At 32.3% G+C, this 17,535-nt stretch overlaps 2 protein-coding genes and 1 long non-coding RNA gene across 18 annotated transcripts in view; 2 read left to right on the forward strand and 1 right to left on the reverse strand.

Annotated features, from left to right (window-relative positions):
- The window catches only part of LOC124957665, a 241,037-nt gene that overhangs the window by 21,146 nt on the left and 202,356 nt on the right, over window positions 1-17,535 (reverse strand). The window contains exon 5 of one of the 12 annotated variants that reach the window (XM_047514793.1): window positions 5,763-5,830. The exons of the other annotated variants lie outside the window; for them this stretch is intronic. The gene's annotated coding sequence lies outside the window, so the exon portion shown is untranslated. The remainder of the gene's footprint in view (window positions 1-5,762; window positions 5,831-17,535) is intronic. 12 annotated transcript variants of the gene reach the window in all.
- On the forward strand, window positions 183-3,558 carry LOC124957681. Its single transcript, XR_007103716.1, has 3 exons — window positions 183-470; window positions 1,639-1,813; window positions 2,394-3,558. It is a non-coding gene; the product is annotated as an uncharacterized LOC124957681 (long non-coding RNA).
- LOC124957677 overlaps window positions 7,252-17,535 on the forward strand; it is a 50,624-nt gene continuing 40,340 nt past the window's right edge. For 3 of the 5 annotated variants that reach the window (XR_007103707.1, XR_007103708.1, XR_007103705.1), the window contains exon 1: window positions 10,417-11,026. Coding sequence is in view for 1 of the 5 variants with exons in the window: in XM_047514830.1 (XP_047370786.1) it covers window positions 11,209-11,257; window positions 11,371-11,392 (71 nt within the window). In the remaining 4 variants the exon portion in view is untranslated. Of the gene's footprint in view, window positions 7,711-10,416; window positions 11,258-11,370; window positions 11,393-17,535 lie in introns of those variants that run through there. The other 2 variants (XM_047514830.1, XR_007103706.1) reach the window with 2 other exon arrangements.

A 17,535-nucleotide genomic window follows, 5' to 3' on the forward strand; every position in this document is an offset into this window, starting at 1 on the left:
ATTTACAATATATTCTTAGAAAAGATAATATTTTTTAACGTAGAAAATACTGTAAAAAAATATAAAAAGAAAGAAAAAGAAAAGAGAAATAAAGGTTGTAAAGTTAGCTTTACATTTGTAGACTTTGAGGTAAAAGAAATATTTACGAACGTAGAGAGTTATCGTTAATGTAAACAAGATATCTGTCTACCATCAGCCTGTCAACAAACACAGCGTCAGTTCTTCTCGTACATTCGTGGAGTTTGCACGTATTGAGAAATAGGGTGTCGCGTTCGATTAATCTTCTACCGGCCACCGACGCGGAATCGATCGATAAAGAAGGCGTCGCTTTAATCTTGCATTTTCTAATAATAACGCGAATATCGTCGCGTCAGCTCAACGAAACTCATGAACTCTCTGAACCGGAGGTCGTCCATACGTCGATAACTCCTTGCTAATCGATTACGTATGAATAATGTCGTTCGATACTCGTATGTATGATCGTTTAACGTTTTTCATATTCTTAGGAGCGTCTGGAAAACGTTATCGATAACGATTTAAAATAGTATTCTTTTATATCTTTCATCGTATATACGTTTTAGACAATAATAACGTGTATATAATTCAAACTCATTTAAGGATTATTGGAAAAAAATTTCTATGAATTAATTTCGAATAAACAAATTAATGTTTAATTTATTCGTTATTATTTCTTTTCCTTTTCTTCGAACGAAAAATAAATCTATCGGAAGAACCATCTGTTCCATCATTTTTTTCTTTTTTCATCTTCGAATTATAAATTATTAAATATTGAACAGAACATAATTGAAAAGTCAAAGTGGAAATTACAATGAAACGAATTACACTTCGTGTTTTATTCATACCTTTTCTTTATTTATTCATTGAATATCTTCATCGAATAGCAATGACTATTAATCGACGATTTCTCTTTCATGCGTAGTAGCATAGAGTATCGTATTCTGATTAGGGAACTTAATACCTATACTCAAGAAGATCCACTAATGACTATAGAGTTTCACTATCTTACGATTAATCTCTGTAGCTCTGCTGTCAAGCTCGTTACAGAGATTTCCTTGAATTTCTCTTGAGACCTAAGTTGAGTTTCTCTGAACGTATTTTTCAGAAAACACATACGATCAGATACACGCATTACGATTAAATAAATTATATTAATTTATTTTTATAAGTAGAAATCTTTTATCGAAATTGATAGATAAAAAATTTGTATCTTTAATTAATATGAAGATTTAGAAAATTGCCAGAGATAAAAAGATTAACATTCTATATATAAATCCTTTTATGTTAGTTTTGGTTTCTCTTTTTTTTTTTTTTTTTTTATTATTTCTTTACATTAATCTATTCTTTATTTCAATTTTTTGAAAGATAAAACCCTTATCTGATATTATCGGACGTTATTTTCTTTTCTTGAAACATTTTCAATATGTACATACTACGACAAATCTTGTTGTAATATTATTTAAAGGAAATTAAGGAGGGACTTTCATAGAAAGATTATAAGAATATCTGATAAAATATGAGGCTAAATTGTAACAAAGTGTTTTCCTTCCTATCGCTTGTTTTTATAGTTTGCTATGTAAAGTTGCCTATACATTTATAAATAAATATACGTATACATAGGGAAAGAAAGAGAAGGAGGGAGAGAGAGGAGGAAAGATTATGCTAGGGTACCACAGAAGATATTAATATTTGTGTGGAGTCCATATACACCTGCTGGTATACTTAAGGGGTGCTAATGATCCTTTATATAATCTCAGAAACCTATAGATGTGTTTCAACATGTTACACGTAAATGGTAATCCTCATTTGAACGTTTATACGTATCGAGCAAGCAAATCGACAAGCGTGTTGTATAATATTCGTGATTATAGTGTAACAGCTGCTTTTGTTGAAAATCATAAGGAAGTATGATCGTCACGTGAAACAACAATGAAATCTATATAAAAATATCAACCATTACAGAAGATGATAGATAATATTAGATATTTACATGATCACTCGATGTTTCCTCTTGAATTTCGATTGTAATATTCGGTCTATTTTGAATCTTCTTAAAGATATTAGGATGAATTAAATATTTTCTTTTTTTTCATAAAAAGCTATTTACATATATAACATTTCATAACTATTATTATTAATAGACATTAAATTTATATCAATGAATTTTTTTCTCTTCTCGAAGTTCTCTTATTGAATTTTATTTATTATTTCTGTTATAATTACTTTTCTTTGAAAATACCTGAATAAGTTTCTGAATTCGAAGTAGTAATAATTCATCTTACTATCTAATAGATAACGTAATGTGTTATACGTTCGACTTACGTTCGACTTTAGACAAGTGCGTCGTTTGTAATTACTAAAATTCGTATTATTAGACAAATGTATTGGTACAATAAAGCCTTCGGCTTACTAAAACGGTGGTCGCAGCTGCACGAAGGGGTTGGTAAAGGCGTACAGCTGTTTGCTAAGGGATCGCTAAGATTATCTTAAAGCTGTATTAAGAAAGATAACGTCTGTGATGAATCGCATTCAGCGATAATACAAAGAATTTATATGTGCGAGTATTTAAAAAAAAAAAAAAAAAAACAAAAAAAAAAAAAAAAAAAAAAAAGAGAAAGAAGAAGAAGATGAAGGATATAAAATGTACGTATTATGTATTTACATTTAACACGTAGAAATTTAAAAAGAAAATCGTTGATACTTTTTCCAACGAAAAATCCACATATTTATAGGAATGAATTTCAGAGTATTCACGGTATTGCGATAATCGTACATAATGTCTATAGATTAGTAATATGTAAAAGCGTTCATTCAGATTTATGGTTTACGGTTTAAAAGAAAGGAAAAAAATGCACATGTAGAGATCGTTACGCAAGCGAGATGAGATAGAAGGATATTAGGTTTATTGTATAGTTGTACTTTGACCCGAGAAAATAATTTCATGGTAATCCTCTTGAGGTAATTTGGTTCGCGTCACGAAAAGATATTACGTACTTGATAATACCTTAATATATTACTTAGTCTCGGGAAGAATTTTTGTAAGTAAAAATGGTTTAATACTTTTTACTCACGCCATGTTGTATTAACAAATTGTACGTAGATCAGAATACGATGAAGCATTTATAAGGAAAAAGAGAATATTTTTAATTATAACGTTCTCTGATAGTCGGCTTGGTTGATGGCGTCAACGATCACGTTCCCCGATTCGCAGAATGTCAAGACATTTATATGGAATTTTTCGAACATTCTAAATATATGCTTGGATACAATCTCAAACGAGCATTTCTTAAAAATGTGATTTCATAAAAAAGTTACCGCTGTTTGAACACGAACATTCTCCTACCATTTGGTCATACATTTATTATTAAATACGGTAAAGTCATAAAAATCATTAAATGATATTGTACAAAAATCCTACTTGATACGAATTAGAATCTTTATAATTCTTCTGAATTCTGAATCTAATATTCTGAATGTTTTTTATTTGATTTTAATTTGATTTCTTAACATGCATTTTTATGTTTTCCTTTCCAATAATCTGATCTATGTAGTTATCACAGAGAAAGAAAGTTAACCGGATATTTTTTATTGTAAAATTATTTACCTACGAAAGAGAGAGAGAGAGAGAGAGAGAGAGAGAGAGAGAGAGAGAGAGAGAGAGAAAGAGAGAATGTAGGGTATATAAAGAATCTCCCGGACAAAAAAGCAGGATGAATCCGAAGCAATTTCTTAGTAAGTCTTTCGTTCTATGACAATAATACATGAACAAGAGACAACTACCCGCTATGAATCATATCTTGTTTTTCATTGTTCTCTTTTTAATGATTAATCGTGAGGCTTAAAAAAAATATAGCTTTGTGAAGTCTAATAATATTCTTTCTATTCACAAATTTATGTTAATAAGTTATAAAAGATAAATCATTAAATGAATTATCAAAGTATCGGAATTATATCTTGCAATTTAAAAAAGAGAATTTTATTCAAGACTGATTTCTTTTCTTTTCGAATTTAATCAAATACCTATGTAAAGATATATCAAAAGTTAAAGAGAAAAGATCACGAAATTCTTATATTGTATGTTGAACTTTTGACTCATGATACATGTATTTTTCCCATACTTTTTCACGAAATACGAGATATGACTACTGAATTTCGTAGAGCGTACCGATAAAAGCCAGATGCATTTGGCCATATTGTCATTGGCTTTCGATAGCTACATATCGAAATGCATCTAACAGTTATGCAAACAGCCCTGCAATAAAGCTAGGGTACATTATTTCTTGAGTTCAGAGTTTCTTGGATATTTACGGGCTGTGTGGCATGGTCACAGAATTGCATCAACTTTTCAAATAAGTCCGAATCGTCTTGTAAATCTAGAACGAGGAATACTATTTCTCTCTCTCTCTCTCTCTCTCTCTCTCTCTCTCTCTCTCTCTCTCTCTCTCTTCTGCATCTCTTTTTCTTTAGTAAGTTCGTCGCGAGACGCAGTTGTTATTAACTCCAAGTCGCACGAAAGTATCAGAAAGTTCTTTCGACTTATCCAACACAAATGCATAGACGTATATACATAACTACACACATACAAATACATGGACGACATTCATAAGCGAAGCTAATTCACAAACTTGTCTCGTTCTTTGGAAAATTAGATCTTAGTTTATCGAATGAAATTCGATAATGCAATGTTATTTATTGTTACCTTTATCTATGATTTTTTCGTTTATCTATCTGTGTTCTTTCAAACAATTTTTCCATAGTTTTGGTGAAAATAATACATAGATTTCATCGGAGATTCGACGAATGTATCTCTCGGTATTGTTCTATTGGCAGAAAAGCTTCGAATGGTGATCGTTACGTTGAATACAATAAGTTTCTACGTGAATGAATGGTTATGTATGGTGGAAGGAAACGCGATATAGTTCGAGAATAAAATTGATGACAAGTTGGCTTAACAATGTAACAAGCTTTTCGTAGAAATGTTTTAACTCAAAACACAATCGATCCTTCGATATCAAAGCTTATCAATCGTAGTTGTTAATATTCGAATGATTTTCCAAAATTTCTTAATATCATCAAAAGTACAAGAAATTAATTAAGAAATTCGATATCGAAAATGACCTCCGATTTATTCTTGCGACTTTCCAATACCTACTTTAAATGAGACATCGGTCTTATCCTTAAGATTACAAAACGGAAGAACTTCAGTTAAACTTAAACTATCGAATTTCACGAGGAACTATCGTTCGGACTTTAACTAAACTTTGAACGACGATCGATTCTATTCGGTGTACTCAATTTTGGCCATCCGAATTAATCCTACGAATTTATCTTCAATCTCCGGACCTTGTTAGAGTCGTCCACATCGTATATTAAAATGGAATTAGATCGTATTGTACATCGGAAATTGATTAATTAATAATAGAACATTCTCTCAATCCTCTTTTTAAGTATAATATATTACCAGGCAGAATAATCATATCTCATATTTTTATACGGCGAAATCCATTTATTGAAAATATCAGATCTATCGAAAAGTTTTATCTAAGCACATTATTCTTTTCCCCTTCAAAAATTTAACGAAACACTGCGAATACCTTTTACAAGACAAATTAATTACGCTTGAAAAATTATTTGATTCTAAATTATGGAATATAACTTATTATTTAATTCAAAAATTCGGAATTTATTGTCTAATTTCAAAATTTGATCCGACAATAGCAAATAAGATTAGATCATAGACTTACACTTGATCTAAGTAAGCTGGAAACGTTCTTCTAACCGAACGCTAGTATCACTTCCTTTGAGATGGATTCTGAAACACAAAATATTATCTTTAATAATATTATATATTGTTTTAAGAAAAAAAAGAAAATGACTTGCATTATAAATTATACTGGCATATATTAGTTTTCAAACATTGTATCGATTATTTTGTGATAACGTTTGAAAGATGTGAGACTGATTAACACTAATAGTACGGTCACTGACCGTTTTTAAAATTTCCTTTAGAAATTTTTGTATACAACATTATTGTATAATTATTTAACTTTATGATTTTTCTTATAATATACGTACAACCCATTTTTCAATATTCACAACTTTTCTTATTGTTTGTATCATCCTCTAATATATAATTTATTTTTTTTTGTTTGAAATCTTTATTCTCTTTTCCACTTATTCCCGTACTTCCGATTCTGCAGTTTCATGATTACGCTAATTGGAAAAGAAAGGCAGATCTCAACGAACATATTACATCGGCATGCTATAAATCTAAGCTAATATCTCTCTCTCTCTCTCTCTCTCTCTCTCTTTCTTGCTCTCTTGCTCTCTCTCTCCCTCAGTATATATTATTCAATATCCACAATGTCTATTTTATTATAGAGTATCTCTATTTCCAATAAATATATATTGTTAGTATAAACACTATAGAAACTAATTTAATCAGGGACATATTAATCATTATCCGAATGACCATTAAAGCATTAATTTTATTCAGATAAAGATAATTTCTTTTAAATTAGTTGTTTAAGCACTTGTCCGTTATTTTTTTCTCTCTTTCTATTTCTGTCTTAATTCTTCTCTGTTTCATAACGAGAGTACATTAGCATCGTGGTTTTAACATTATACCGCCTTTTACAAACTTACCGCCTTTCCCGTTCGCGATATTCGTTACACGCGACGAGAAGGTAGAATAGAATTTAATTATCCTGAGACGAAGAGGACAAGAATGAAAACGAGGACAGCAAGAACAACGACGAAGACAACGGTGATGGCGAAAGCACGTATAAAAAATTACATTAGACGAGTTTTAATGTTGAACACGACCTAATTATAGGTGATAAATGCAAAAACCGACGACACAGCATCATCGTTTCTCTCATTTTCGTGAAAGTATAATGCTAATGGTTCATTAAAATGAACGTTAAAGATAACGCGGAAGTAACCTTCCTATTTTCCTTCTACTCTACTCGTTCTTCCTCTATTTCCTTCTCGTTTTTCTACCATCTTAAAGGCTCCTTTCATATTACGTCACAAGATTGTATGTATTTATTTATTTATTTTTTTGCCATTTCATTTATTTATCGGCAAATTTAATTTAAAAATCAAAAGGATAGTTTTACATATGTACGTTATATGTATGTATATTTTTTTTCCAGCGAAATAGTCTAACTAAATTGTTATATGTATAATTTCAATGAAATACGAAACTTTTTATCTTTATTTTTTAAGTCGTTCTTTTCCTTTTCTTTCTCTCTCTCTTTTTTTTTTTCTTTCTATTTTGTCGCATTGAAGAGAACCAAAAAGAACCATACAAACTCCATTTTCTTTCTTCAATTTCGTGTAAAATACGCGTGTAGCTCTTTGTATAGCTCTTACTAGCTCCGTTTCTTTTGGCAACTGCCATAATACGAATTAAATGATTTTAAAGATCAGCCGTGAAAAGAGGTCAAAAGTAACACTCGTGGGAGAAAAGAAATTTTGCGGAGAAAACGAAACGCTGATGGTAAAGATGGTTATTCGTGTGAGATGATATAAAAGAGGAAAATAAGATGGGAAAAGGATGGAAAACGTAAATAAGACAGGAAAGAAGAAACGAGAAACTGAAGCACGATGTTGAGAACGCTGTTTTATGTATGTACGTAAGACATAGCACCATATGAAAGCAATATTTACGAATCTTTTGGCAGTCAGGTAATATTTTTTTTCTTTCTAGTTCATTACATTATGAAAACATGAAAGAATAACGTTATGTATGCTAAATAATTTTTTCGCAATTTTCTAGCATAATCTAATGACTTCTTTCGCTACGAAATATAAATTGAATTGAATTTTATCTCCAATATATATATATATATATATATATATATATATATATATATATATATTTATATAGTATACGTTATAAATAATTTATAAAAAATATAATGAATGAGGTAAAATTATATGAAATACAAAATAAATTGGAATAAATTTTTACGTCTTCGTCATCTGAGCCGTCCTCTTTAACGAACACGGTATAAACAAGAAATTTGAATCGATATTTCATCGACAGGAAACGCATGATTTACCAATGACATACGACCATGTACACATGTACAGTAAAATATATGTCATTCCTTCCATTTAGGAATGGTAAATATTTGTCAGAATTCGAGCGACAATAGATTTTGATAGCAAAATCCGTACTACCAAGGAACCATTGAGAAAATTTCACTTTTCAGCATGGAATAATGGTTTAAATCGTTCGTCTTGACGCTCATTAATTTAACTCGTTTTCTCTTTGATATCCTATCATTAATCATAAGCTTTTTTCTTTCCTTTCTCTCTCTCTCTCTCTCTCTCTCTCTCTCTTTCTCTTTCTCTCTCTCTGCTCTCTAATCGTTAGCCAGGTATTAAGAAATCCGATAGCCGAATTGTCAGCATCCGATCAAGTTTCTCCCTTTATCTATTTTGTTCTGAAACTGATAAGAACGATTAATTACCGAAATTCTCATAAGGTTACCATTCAATAAGAGGATCGTTATTTCCAAATTTTTGAAATTGTTAAAAAAGATTAAAATGACAATTTGCCATTATCTAAAGGAAACCACACGTGAATTTTTTCCGTTTTTGTTCTATTCTATCTCTCCTCTATCTTTCTAACTTTCTCTTTTTTTCTCTTTTTTCTCTCTCTTTTATGTGCAATTTTGATCACTGAAAAAATTACCTATGAGAAATGAAGAATGAAAAAGAGAGAGAGAGAGAGGAGAGAGAGAGAGAGAGAGAGAGAGAAAGAAAGAATGTAATAGAAGATCTAATGTATTGTTGTAGAAAATTGTTTAAAACAAACTTTGACTATTAATAAGTAATAGTATCTTTGAACGGTTTTAAATGTGTTTTTACAGAATAATTTAGTTCTTTCAAGAAATGAAAGCTAATAATGATGAGGGTAGCTTAAAAAATATCTAATAGATACAATAGTTTTACTCTAAGATAACTTACTTTATATTTAATTACTTTATAATTTAATACAAAACTTTCAACAAGTTGTTATTCTTAATCAAACAATTATTAATCCATCACGATTATTGTTATCATTGAGAATATATTTTCTCTTTACTTCATTGAAATTCAGACATTCAAAAATTTTTCAATATCGAGTATTAAACGATACCAATACGTAATTATGAAAGGCAAAGAATAATGTAGAAATAGAAATAACGTATAGATGTAGGATTTAATAAATGATGCAGGTGAATTAAAAAGATCGATGAGAATTTTCAGAATAAAAGTGAAGGCATCTGTCGGTGAAACTGTCTACGCTTTCATGAGGGAAAAAAAAGGAAGAAAAATAAAAAAGAAAAAAGAGAAGGAGGGCGAGAGAGAGAGAGAGAGAGAGAGAGAGAGAGAGAGAGAGAATGAGAGGAAAAGAAAGATGAACGTCGGGAATATTCGAAAAGATACATCGATTTGTAAGGATTCTTATCGAAGGAAAGACTGCAAAACAAATCGCTCGACTAGTAGGATTCTCTTGCAGTTTTCTCGATTGGGAAAGCGAGATATCTCGTGGGAGTTAAGAAAGAAGATTCTTGCGAGTTTCTTTTTCAATGAATACGCGATCTAATCCGAAATCTTAAATATGATGGATGAGCGAAACGAGTGTAGTGCTTTTCAGTGCGTATCGATAAATTGTACCGTCGATTTTTCACCGTCTCCCTTTTGCTTTTTTTTTTTTTTATTTTCATCGTTAAAAGAAAATGAAAGAGTCGGAGAAGGAAAAAGAGTAGAGAGAATCGTCGACGATTCTTTGGGGGAAACGACGTGCTCCGATCTTTAAATTTTATGCTCATTCTACCCCTCTCTCTCTCTTTCTCTCTCTCTCTCTCTCTTTCCTTTTCCTTCCTTCCTCTCGTACCTCTATGACTCGCTCTTACAGAAGGAACTTAGCACCTCGCTTAGCCCGCAGAATTGATTCTCGTGCAGAAAAGTGAGAAAGTCAGTGTTTATTCAGGAGCACTCAGGAAAGTCTCTACATGGGCCGAGATTGAACCCGAACTATTTTCAATCAGAGTGCTTCGAGAGTTCCATATCCCTCTCTTTGTCTCATTTCATTGTACTCTTCGCAAATCGAATTCAATATTCGCTATAATATTCTCTAGCGTCCTGTAATCTTCCTCTTCATTTTCTCGATTCTTTTTTAATAAAGGTTTATGGCCAACCGAATCGAATTATACGAACGTGAGGCTATACGAGCTTGTGACTCAGTTCTGAATGAATTCTTTTTTTATTCTTTCCTTTTTAAATAAAGATAATCGAATGATCTCAAGTCAAATTAGAAAATCTAAATGGTAGTCGTTTAATCTGATTATCGAGATATAAGTATATCTTATCCGGAGCTATTAGACCCGAAAAAAAAAAGGAAACGAACGATATCGGAATTATTGAAAATGCGACAGTACAGGATAGAACGGGATTTTGATCATCGTAGCTTACTCACGTGATACGTAGAATCAACTGCAAAGGCAATTTCGAAAGCCATGGAACGGGCAAACGGCGAAATCGTTTTTACACGTACAACTGCTTATTGCCGGTAGAAAAGAGAAAATAAAAGAAAAGAAAAGAAAAGGAGAAGGAGAAGGAGGCAAAAGGAGAAGAGAAGACAGAAAGATAGAGAGACCTTTCAACTTTGGATTACTCTCTGACCCCATCGTTCGAAATATCTTTGTTTCCTTTTGAGATAAGGCTGCAACCGGCGCAGTGGGGGAAAAAGTCGAAGGAGAAAGAGTGAGGGGAAAATGAAAGGAAAGTGAGGGAAGAAATAAAGAAGAGGACAGCGAAGAAACGAGTTTATCGTCGTCCGTGTCGTAAGTTCAAACGACTCTTCCTGCTGTTGGAACGACGACAAAAGTGCGGGAGGAAATGTTATCGTTTCTCGTCAAGAGAGAATAAGAACAAAAGAGAGAGAAAGAGAGAGAGAGAGAGACAAGATACTCGATTTTGTCCGCCGAAATATCAGTCGATCACGAAGGTAAATAAAGCTACAAGTTTATCCACTATTCGAATTTTCGAGCATGTTTTAAGTCGACGTGGATCTATTTTCAAGTAATTAAGTAGATTTAAAGAGTATTGAAGTAATCGTTTTCACGAGCTTTCTCTTTTCTTTTTCTCTTGCATCTTTGCCTCTCCCTTTCTCTTGCTCTCTTGTATTTTATGTCTCTACAATTTCGAGGATTACAAGAATTTCACGAAAGCTTACGTGGTAAGCCTTCGCAGAGTCGAAATTCTACGAGCTAGCTTAGTTTTCGAGTGCCGTTTCTCGACGAGTGAAAACGAGGCAGGCAATTCAAATTTTTTTTATCAAAATTTGCACAGATGTGTTGCCGCCAGCTAACCGGTACTTTTTCTTTTTTTCCTCTTTTTTTTTTTGTTACGCTAATTCGCATTTAAACCGGTGACACAAACTTTTTTCACAAGTGATTAATTTGTCAACGGACGAAATATTCGGAAAAAAATATTTCATTCGCCAAATTGCATTTTGCGACTCACGGGTGTATTACTCATCGAGAAATAATATCACCAAGCACAATTACTATAATATTTCTTTGTACAATGTATTAAAAGGTATGACGAGAAAAAAAAAACATACGTAAGAGGTAATTTATACTTTAAGTGAATTTTTAGTGTCTTCGATCGCTCGATTCTAAAAAACGAGTTATTTCGTCGAGTGTGATTTTACGCTTGGTGAATAACTCGAGTACGGGGAAATTTTTCGCTTTTTTATTTCTTTGCATTCGTCGTTTACGAGATACGAATAGTGGCAGGCGAGGGTGACGAAGGGTAGGACAATAACCGTCCGGCGACGAATGTCGCATACGCGCATCGCTTTTCCAGACTCACGCGACAACAAAAGACAGGCTGCACGTTATATGAAAGAGAGAGAAAAAGAAAAAAGTGAAAGAGAGAATGAGAGTGAGTGAGAGAGAGGGAGAGAGGAAAAAAGAGAAAGTTACCTTGTATTACATCTCTACGGTAGCGACGTTTAATTAACTGTACGAGACTTAATTTCTTCTATTACACTTTTGTAAACGCTCTCAACGTAACTCGACATACAGCTGACTCAGAAAAATATAAGCGAACTGCGATGAAATTAACACCTTTCCTTTACACGAGCGAGCATATATATATATATATATATATATATATATATATATATATATTCTCATCTTACATTTGTATTAGCCTTTTTGCAGTTAGAAGTTATTTATCGTATTGACAGCTATTGAAAGAGTTTTATACTTTTATCATATATATAGTTTCTAATCACGATTCTGATAATTACTATCATTTTTGATTGATAATTGATTTTGATAATTAATGATAAATATTGACTAAAAATTATTAATTTTAGACAAGTGTTCATTGATATCTTATAGTATGAATAAATTTGATAATAATATAAATTACAAAATTCTAGTTAGAATCTAAAATAAACGAACGCTATTACATATGATACCTACGGCAAAAAAATTCTGAGCATCTGCATAAATTAGCGCAGGCTTTTTCCCTGAGACATTTGAAAGAAGAATGTACGAGGGACAAGCACGAAAGTTGTGGCGTTCCATCGACCCCAGTAAAGCTTTTTATCGCCTTCCACGCTCGTATGCCTACGCGCGATATTCTCTCTCATTGCATGTTCTTATTAAATTAATGGGGAACAAATTAGAATTTCAAACGTTGGACACGTGCTACGAGAATAAGTACTGACTTATAATAACCCGCTGCATTTGAAATAAGGCGATCAAATCGATCCTTGTCAGATTCACTTAAACAATAATATCTAATTATGTTCGCTATAAAAATCAACGCGAGTTTTTCTTACTTTAAAATAAGATTAAATTCATGGATAGACGATATTTAATTATTTGCATAAGGCAAATATATCAAATATTATAACTCGTAGATTTACTCGAACAAAATATAATCTGGAAGATAAATCTAACTCGTCATTTTCTTTTAAGTTTTATCAGAAATTAAATTTGCTTGATCATCATTTGTAATTATTACGCTATTTTATTATCTTTTAGATGTAGACGTAACTCTGACGTTTTTTTTTACATCTCATACTATTATGGAGTCTAGAAAAGTTCGATAGTTCGAAAGGTTTCTTAAATAACTTGAAAAGTTTCGTAATCCAGTAACGCGATAATAACCAACTCACATATTTTCAATATTAAAAGTATTTATTAAATTCTAGAGGATTGAATTGCCGTAAAAAAAACAATTCATGAAGATTAATAAAATACGGACAATACTGCTGTTAAATTAAACGATATTTTTTTCTTCATTTCGCAAATTTTAAGTCCTCATTAAAGTTGTTCCGCTTAAACCATATTTCATTCGAAGCATGTATAATTTTAACTTTATACCTCTTTCATGCGTAACCTAACAATCGGCTTAATGTGTGTTAGAGTATTAATGTTAGTACGCAGAGCTCACAATTTTCAATCTTCCATATTTTTATCGTCATATATAAATATAAAGATTTTTATATAGAATGATTCATATATACAAATGCGCGAATGAATGAACTGAAGTTATTGCAAGAAAATGTATTACAAATGAAAGTATTATATTTATTAGATATTTTATTTCCATCCGACTTTATTTTACAGAATGAAATATGCGAAGATTTAGTGTTAATTTATAATAGGTCATCGATTAGAATTATTATCTGCTGGGATATTTTAATAAATGGTCCTATTTTGAAAATGACCTAAGTCCATTTATATTTATATTTATTTTTTACTTATATTTATATTTTTTTTTTATATTCAATTTTTGTTTTTAAATTTATTTATTTGTTTTTAAGCCACTTTTAAAATAAACGGCTCAAATATGCTTGTGTATATGAGAAAATGAATGCAATTAATTAAAATGTTTGCAAAAGAAAACTGAACGAAACAATGAATATATTTCAAAGAGAATAATGGAAAAATGAAAATACTTCAAGCAGAAAACTAAAAGAAATACTTAAAGTAAATATTATAAAAATATAAGAATTAAATAATATAATAATAAGCAGTTATGTTGCTTGTTTTCTGTTAGCTTTACTATTATTTTTACCACATACAAAAGCTTGTATTATACATTTAGGTTACACATATGAGGGTGGTTAACCTACGCAAGTTTATATACCGATGCGATAAGTTCTCAATATTTCCCTATTATGCTTATATTTCATTTTTTTGTCCATACCTTTAGTTGAAATCACACACGCTTCGAGTAAAAAGTGATGAACAACTTTATATGAAATATAGAATATTCGACGATGTGCGTGCGTGTGTGCGTGCATGTGTATGTGCGTGTGTATATATATCTTGATTTTTGATATTCAAGTATTAACAGAGTTCATTGTAAAAATGCAATTCATTCATTCAACGCTTTGATGTTGAATCAAAACACGAAACCATGCTACGATTAGACTTCAGTCTAACCGATACTCGCTTTACCACGAGTTATTAACCAGAACGCCTGCGGATTTAAGGGTCGCCCTTCTTCTCTAATGCTTTTCATGTAGGATAAAACGCTGCGAACCCATTCATAAACCTCGAAGCCACGAAACATCGGAAAGTCAGTTGCCAAAAGAGTGCGGTGAGCAGTCGAAAATCGAGCGAAAAGTTTGGGGAGAGAGGTAGAATGGCTGTAAATCGGTGCCGAGACCGCGAACGGTGATTGACATCGTCATTAGGCTCGACTTGGAGCTTATCTGGACTCCAAGTATGCGTGCAACGTGCATGTGCATGATCGGTGGACGTTGCAAGGACCGGTACGGACATAGAAGGGAGCAACGAAGACAGAGAGATATAGGGGAGAGAGATAGAGTGGGTTCGAAACGGCGATAGTAGGAAGAAGAGAGGAAGAGGAGAGAGGGTGTTCTCGATATGATTAATGCCTCGCATGCATGGTGTTCGTGTGTAGGGGACAGCTGTGAGTGACTTGTGCTCCGCCCAGCCAACGTCGATTTGACCGAACCACCCTATGTATACGAAACCGCATATAACATGGATATACTTACGTGGATGCGTGTAACGACATACATACACCATCATGACATAGTCCCATCTCTCCTCTTTCCTCTATGCGATACCAAGTTTAACCTCTGCCGAGACGACGTGTTCAACACCTATTAACTCTCATCCCGCATTTATAGATATACAGATCTGTTTGCGAGGAATATACTCGAATGATTCGAAGAAGAATAATTAAAGTGAAAAGATTTTAACAGGTATTATATTAACGAAGAATTCGTCAATTTATTTTTATGATAAAACCATGCAAATTTGATTATAAGTGAAAATATATTCTAATAATCCTCAAAGCTAAACTGAGATTATGACTGAATCTTAAAAACTGTCAATGTTTCTTACTTTTACAAAACTTTTTTTTTTTTTCAATTCTCTTTTTGCATCCCTATTTTCTTTTCATCAGCTAAAGTAGTTTTATACACATTCGTCAATATTTTCCGATACTTTCTTTCCTCAAAGAATATATTTTTTTTTCTTTCTTCAAAGTAACATCTCGTCTTTGTTTCAACATTGATTACCTTTTAAAATGTTCCATAATACGTTTCTCCGTCATTCTATTGCAAAATGGATACGAAGAGAAACGCAATCGAAACTGTTTTTTTGATTAGAGCATAACAAACGGGATTTCAGATTCTATAAATGCAAATGTAGAAAAATACGTAGTAACTTTAACGAGCATTTTAGTATGGTAATATAATATCTTTTTGTTCTTTCTATAAAGGGAGAGAAAAGAGAAAGAGAAAGAGAGAAAGAGAGAGATAGTAGATCTTTTTATAATAACATATTTATATTGATCAATCATATATCACCATTAGCGATTAGAAATGTGGAATATTATCGATTAGAAATATCAAATATAAATACGGAATTTTTTTAATCATTGTAGGTACGCTTATATGATTCAAACTAATTGTTTTTTTTCTCGAGTAATTATATTTCAATTTAACTAAAGTGTATCTACTATCGTGGCAGCGATGCGGAGATTGAATGGTTGCAACTTGGTTTTCAAAAGCTTTCAAGACTTTCAGAAAGTCTACAGTCTCTCGACTAAATATAACGTATACTTGGAAAAGCACAACGACATTTCTCGATGTAAGCCGCCCGCAAAGATATATATATATATATATATATAGATAGATAGATAGATAGGAAGAGATGGAGAGAGAGAGAGAGAGAGAGAGAGAGAAAAAAAGAGATGGAAAATAAGAGAAGAAAAAGTAAAGCGAAGCTAAGAAAGGTAAAATTTCTCGAATCTTTGTCGAAAGCTCTGAATGTAAATCGACGTAAATGATAACATAACTTGTATAACGAATGCTTTTACAGTGGTCGAGTCACCGAATGAGAGAATTAGGTTTTTCCTTGCGTACGCGAATAAACATAGGTACTGCATAAAAGGTAGTTTATTACGGGGTATAAAATTATTTAGAAGAACGCCTCGCAAAGGAGAAATATAGCATATGAATATGGCGTTTACATGTTCTGTTGGTGTTAGTAACTCGTCAGGAAAAAGAAGAAGAAGAGAGATCGAGAAAGGAATTCTTTTATGTAAGAGAGGAAAAGAAAAAGAAAGAGAGAGAGAGAGAGAGAGAACTGTTCTGACAGTCAGTACCGACTAGAGTTACGCGTACAAAAAGTTAGATATGAGCGGTGGAGCGAACTTGAAAAAAAAGTTCTTACGTAAAGCAAGCGTGTCCAAAGGAAAAAGATATAAATACGTAGCTTAATCTTACTAACACCGTCACTAAAAAAGCATTATTTGAGTATTCGTCGGCAATGGTAGTCGTCGTAAGCATTTTAAAATGCTAAGACCAAAAAGAGTTCAAAAAGCGTGACAAAGCTCGGTTTGTCGCTATTATACTTTATGTCTCAAAACGTATACAATATGTTGTCTCTTGGGCCTGTTTCTTCTTTTCTTTTTTGTTTGTTTTTTTTTTTTTGTTTTTTTTTTCAATTTTCCAGTCTCGTCAAAAGGGCCATAAAGTTGGCGCAGACACATAGAGTCACTGAGAAATAATGAAGAACGTACGACAACGTAAACGCGAGAAGTTGTAGTATGTTACTTTTTATAAATTCCCTTTACATTTCTCTTTTCTCATTTATTGCTCAACGATTTGGCTGGCTAACACGAACGAAGCTGGCGAAATTTAACTTCAAACGAGCACATCGCTTAACGACTGGAAGAAGCAGAAATGGCAGTCGAGGATAAGGATGAAACGAATGCTTATCGCAATGTATATTTTCAGTGATTCCCTTTCCACATTTTTGTAAGCGTTAGAGTGCCGCACGTACCTTTAATATGCCTCGTGCCTTCTCTCGCATTCTTAATGTTTCGGATAAGTACGTGGAAATACGCGGATTCCCTTCTACCGTTGAAAGAGCAAACGTTACGTGTTCGACTGGCCACGCGATGTTAAAGGGAAAAGCTCAATCTCTCTTTGTCACTTCCTTTCTC

This window comes from Vespa velutina, chromosome 2, assembly GCF_912470025.1.
Source record: "Vespa velutina chromosome 2, iVesVel2.1, whole genome shotgun sequence".
Lineage (NCBI taxonomy): Eukaryota > Metazoa > Arthropoda > Insecta > Hymenoptera > Vespidae > Vespa > Vespa velutina.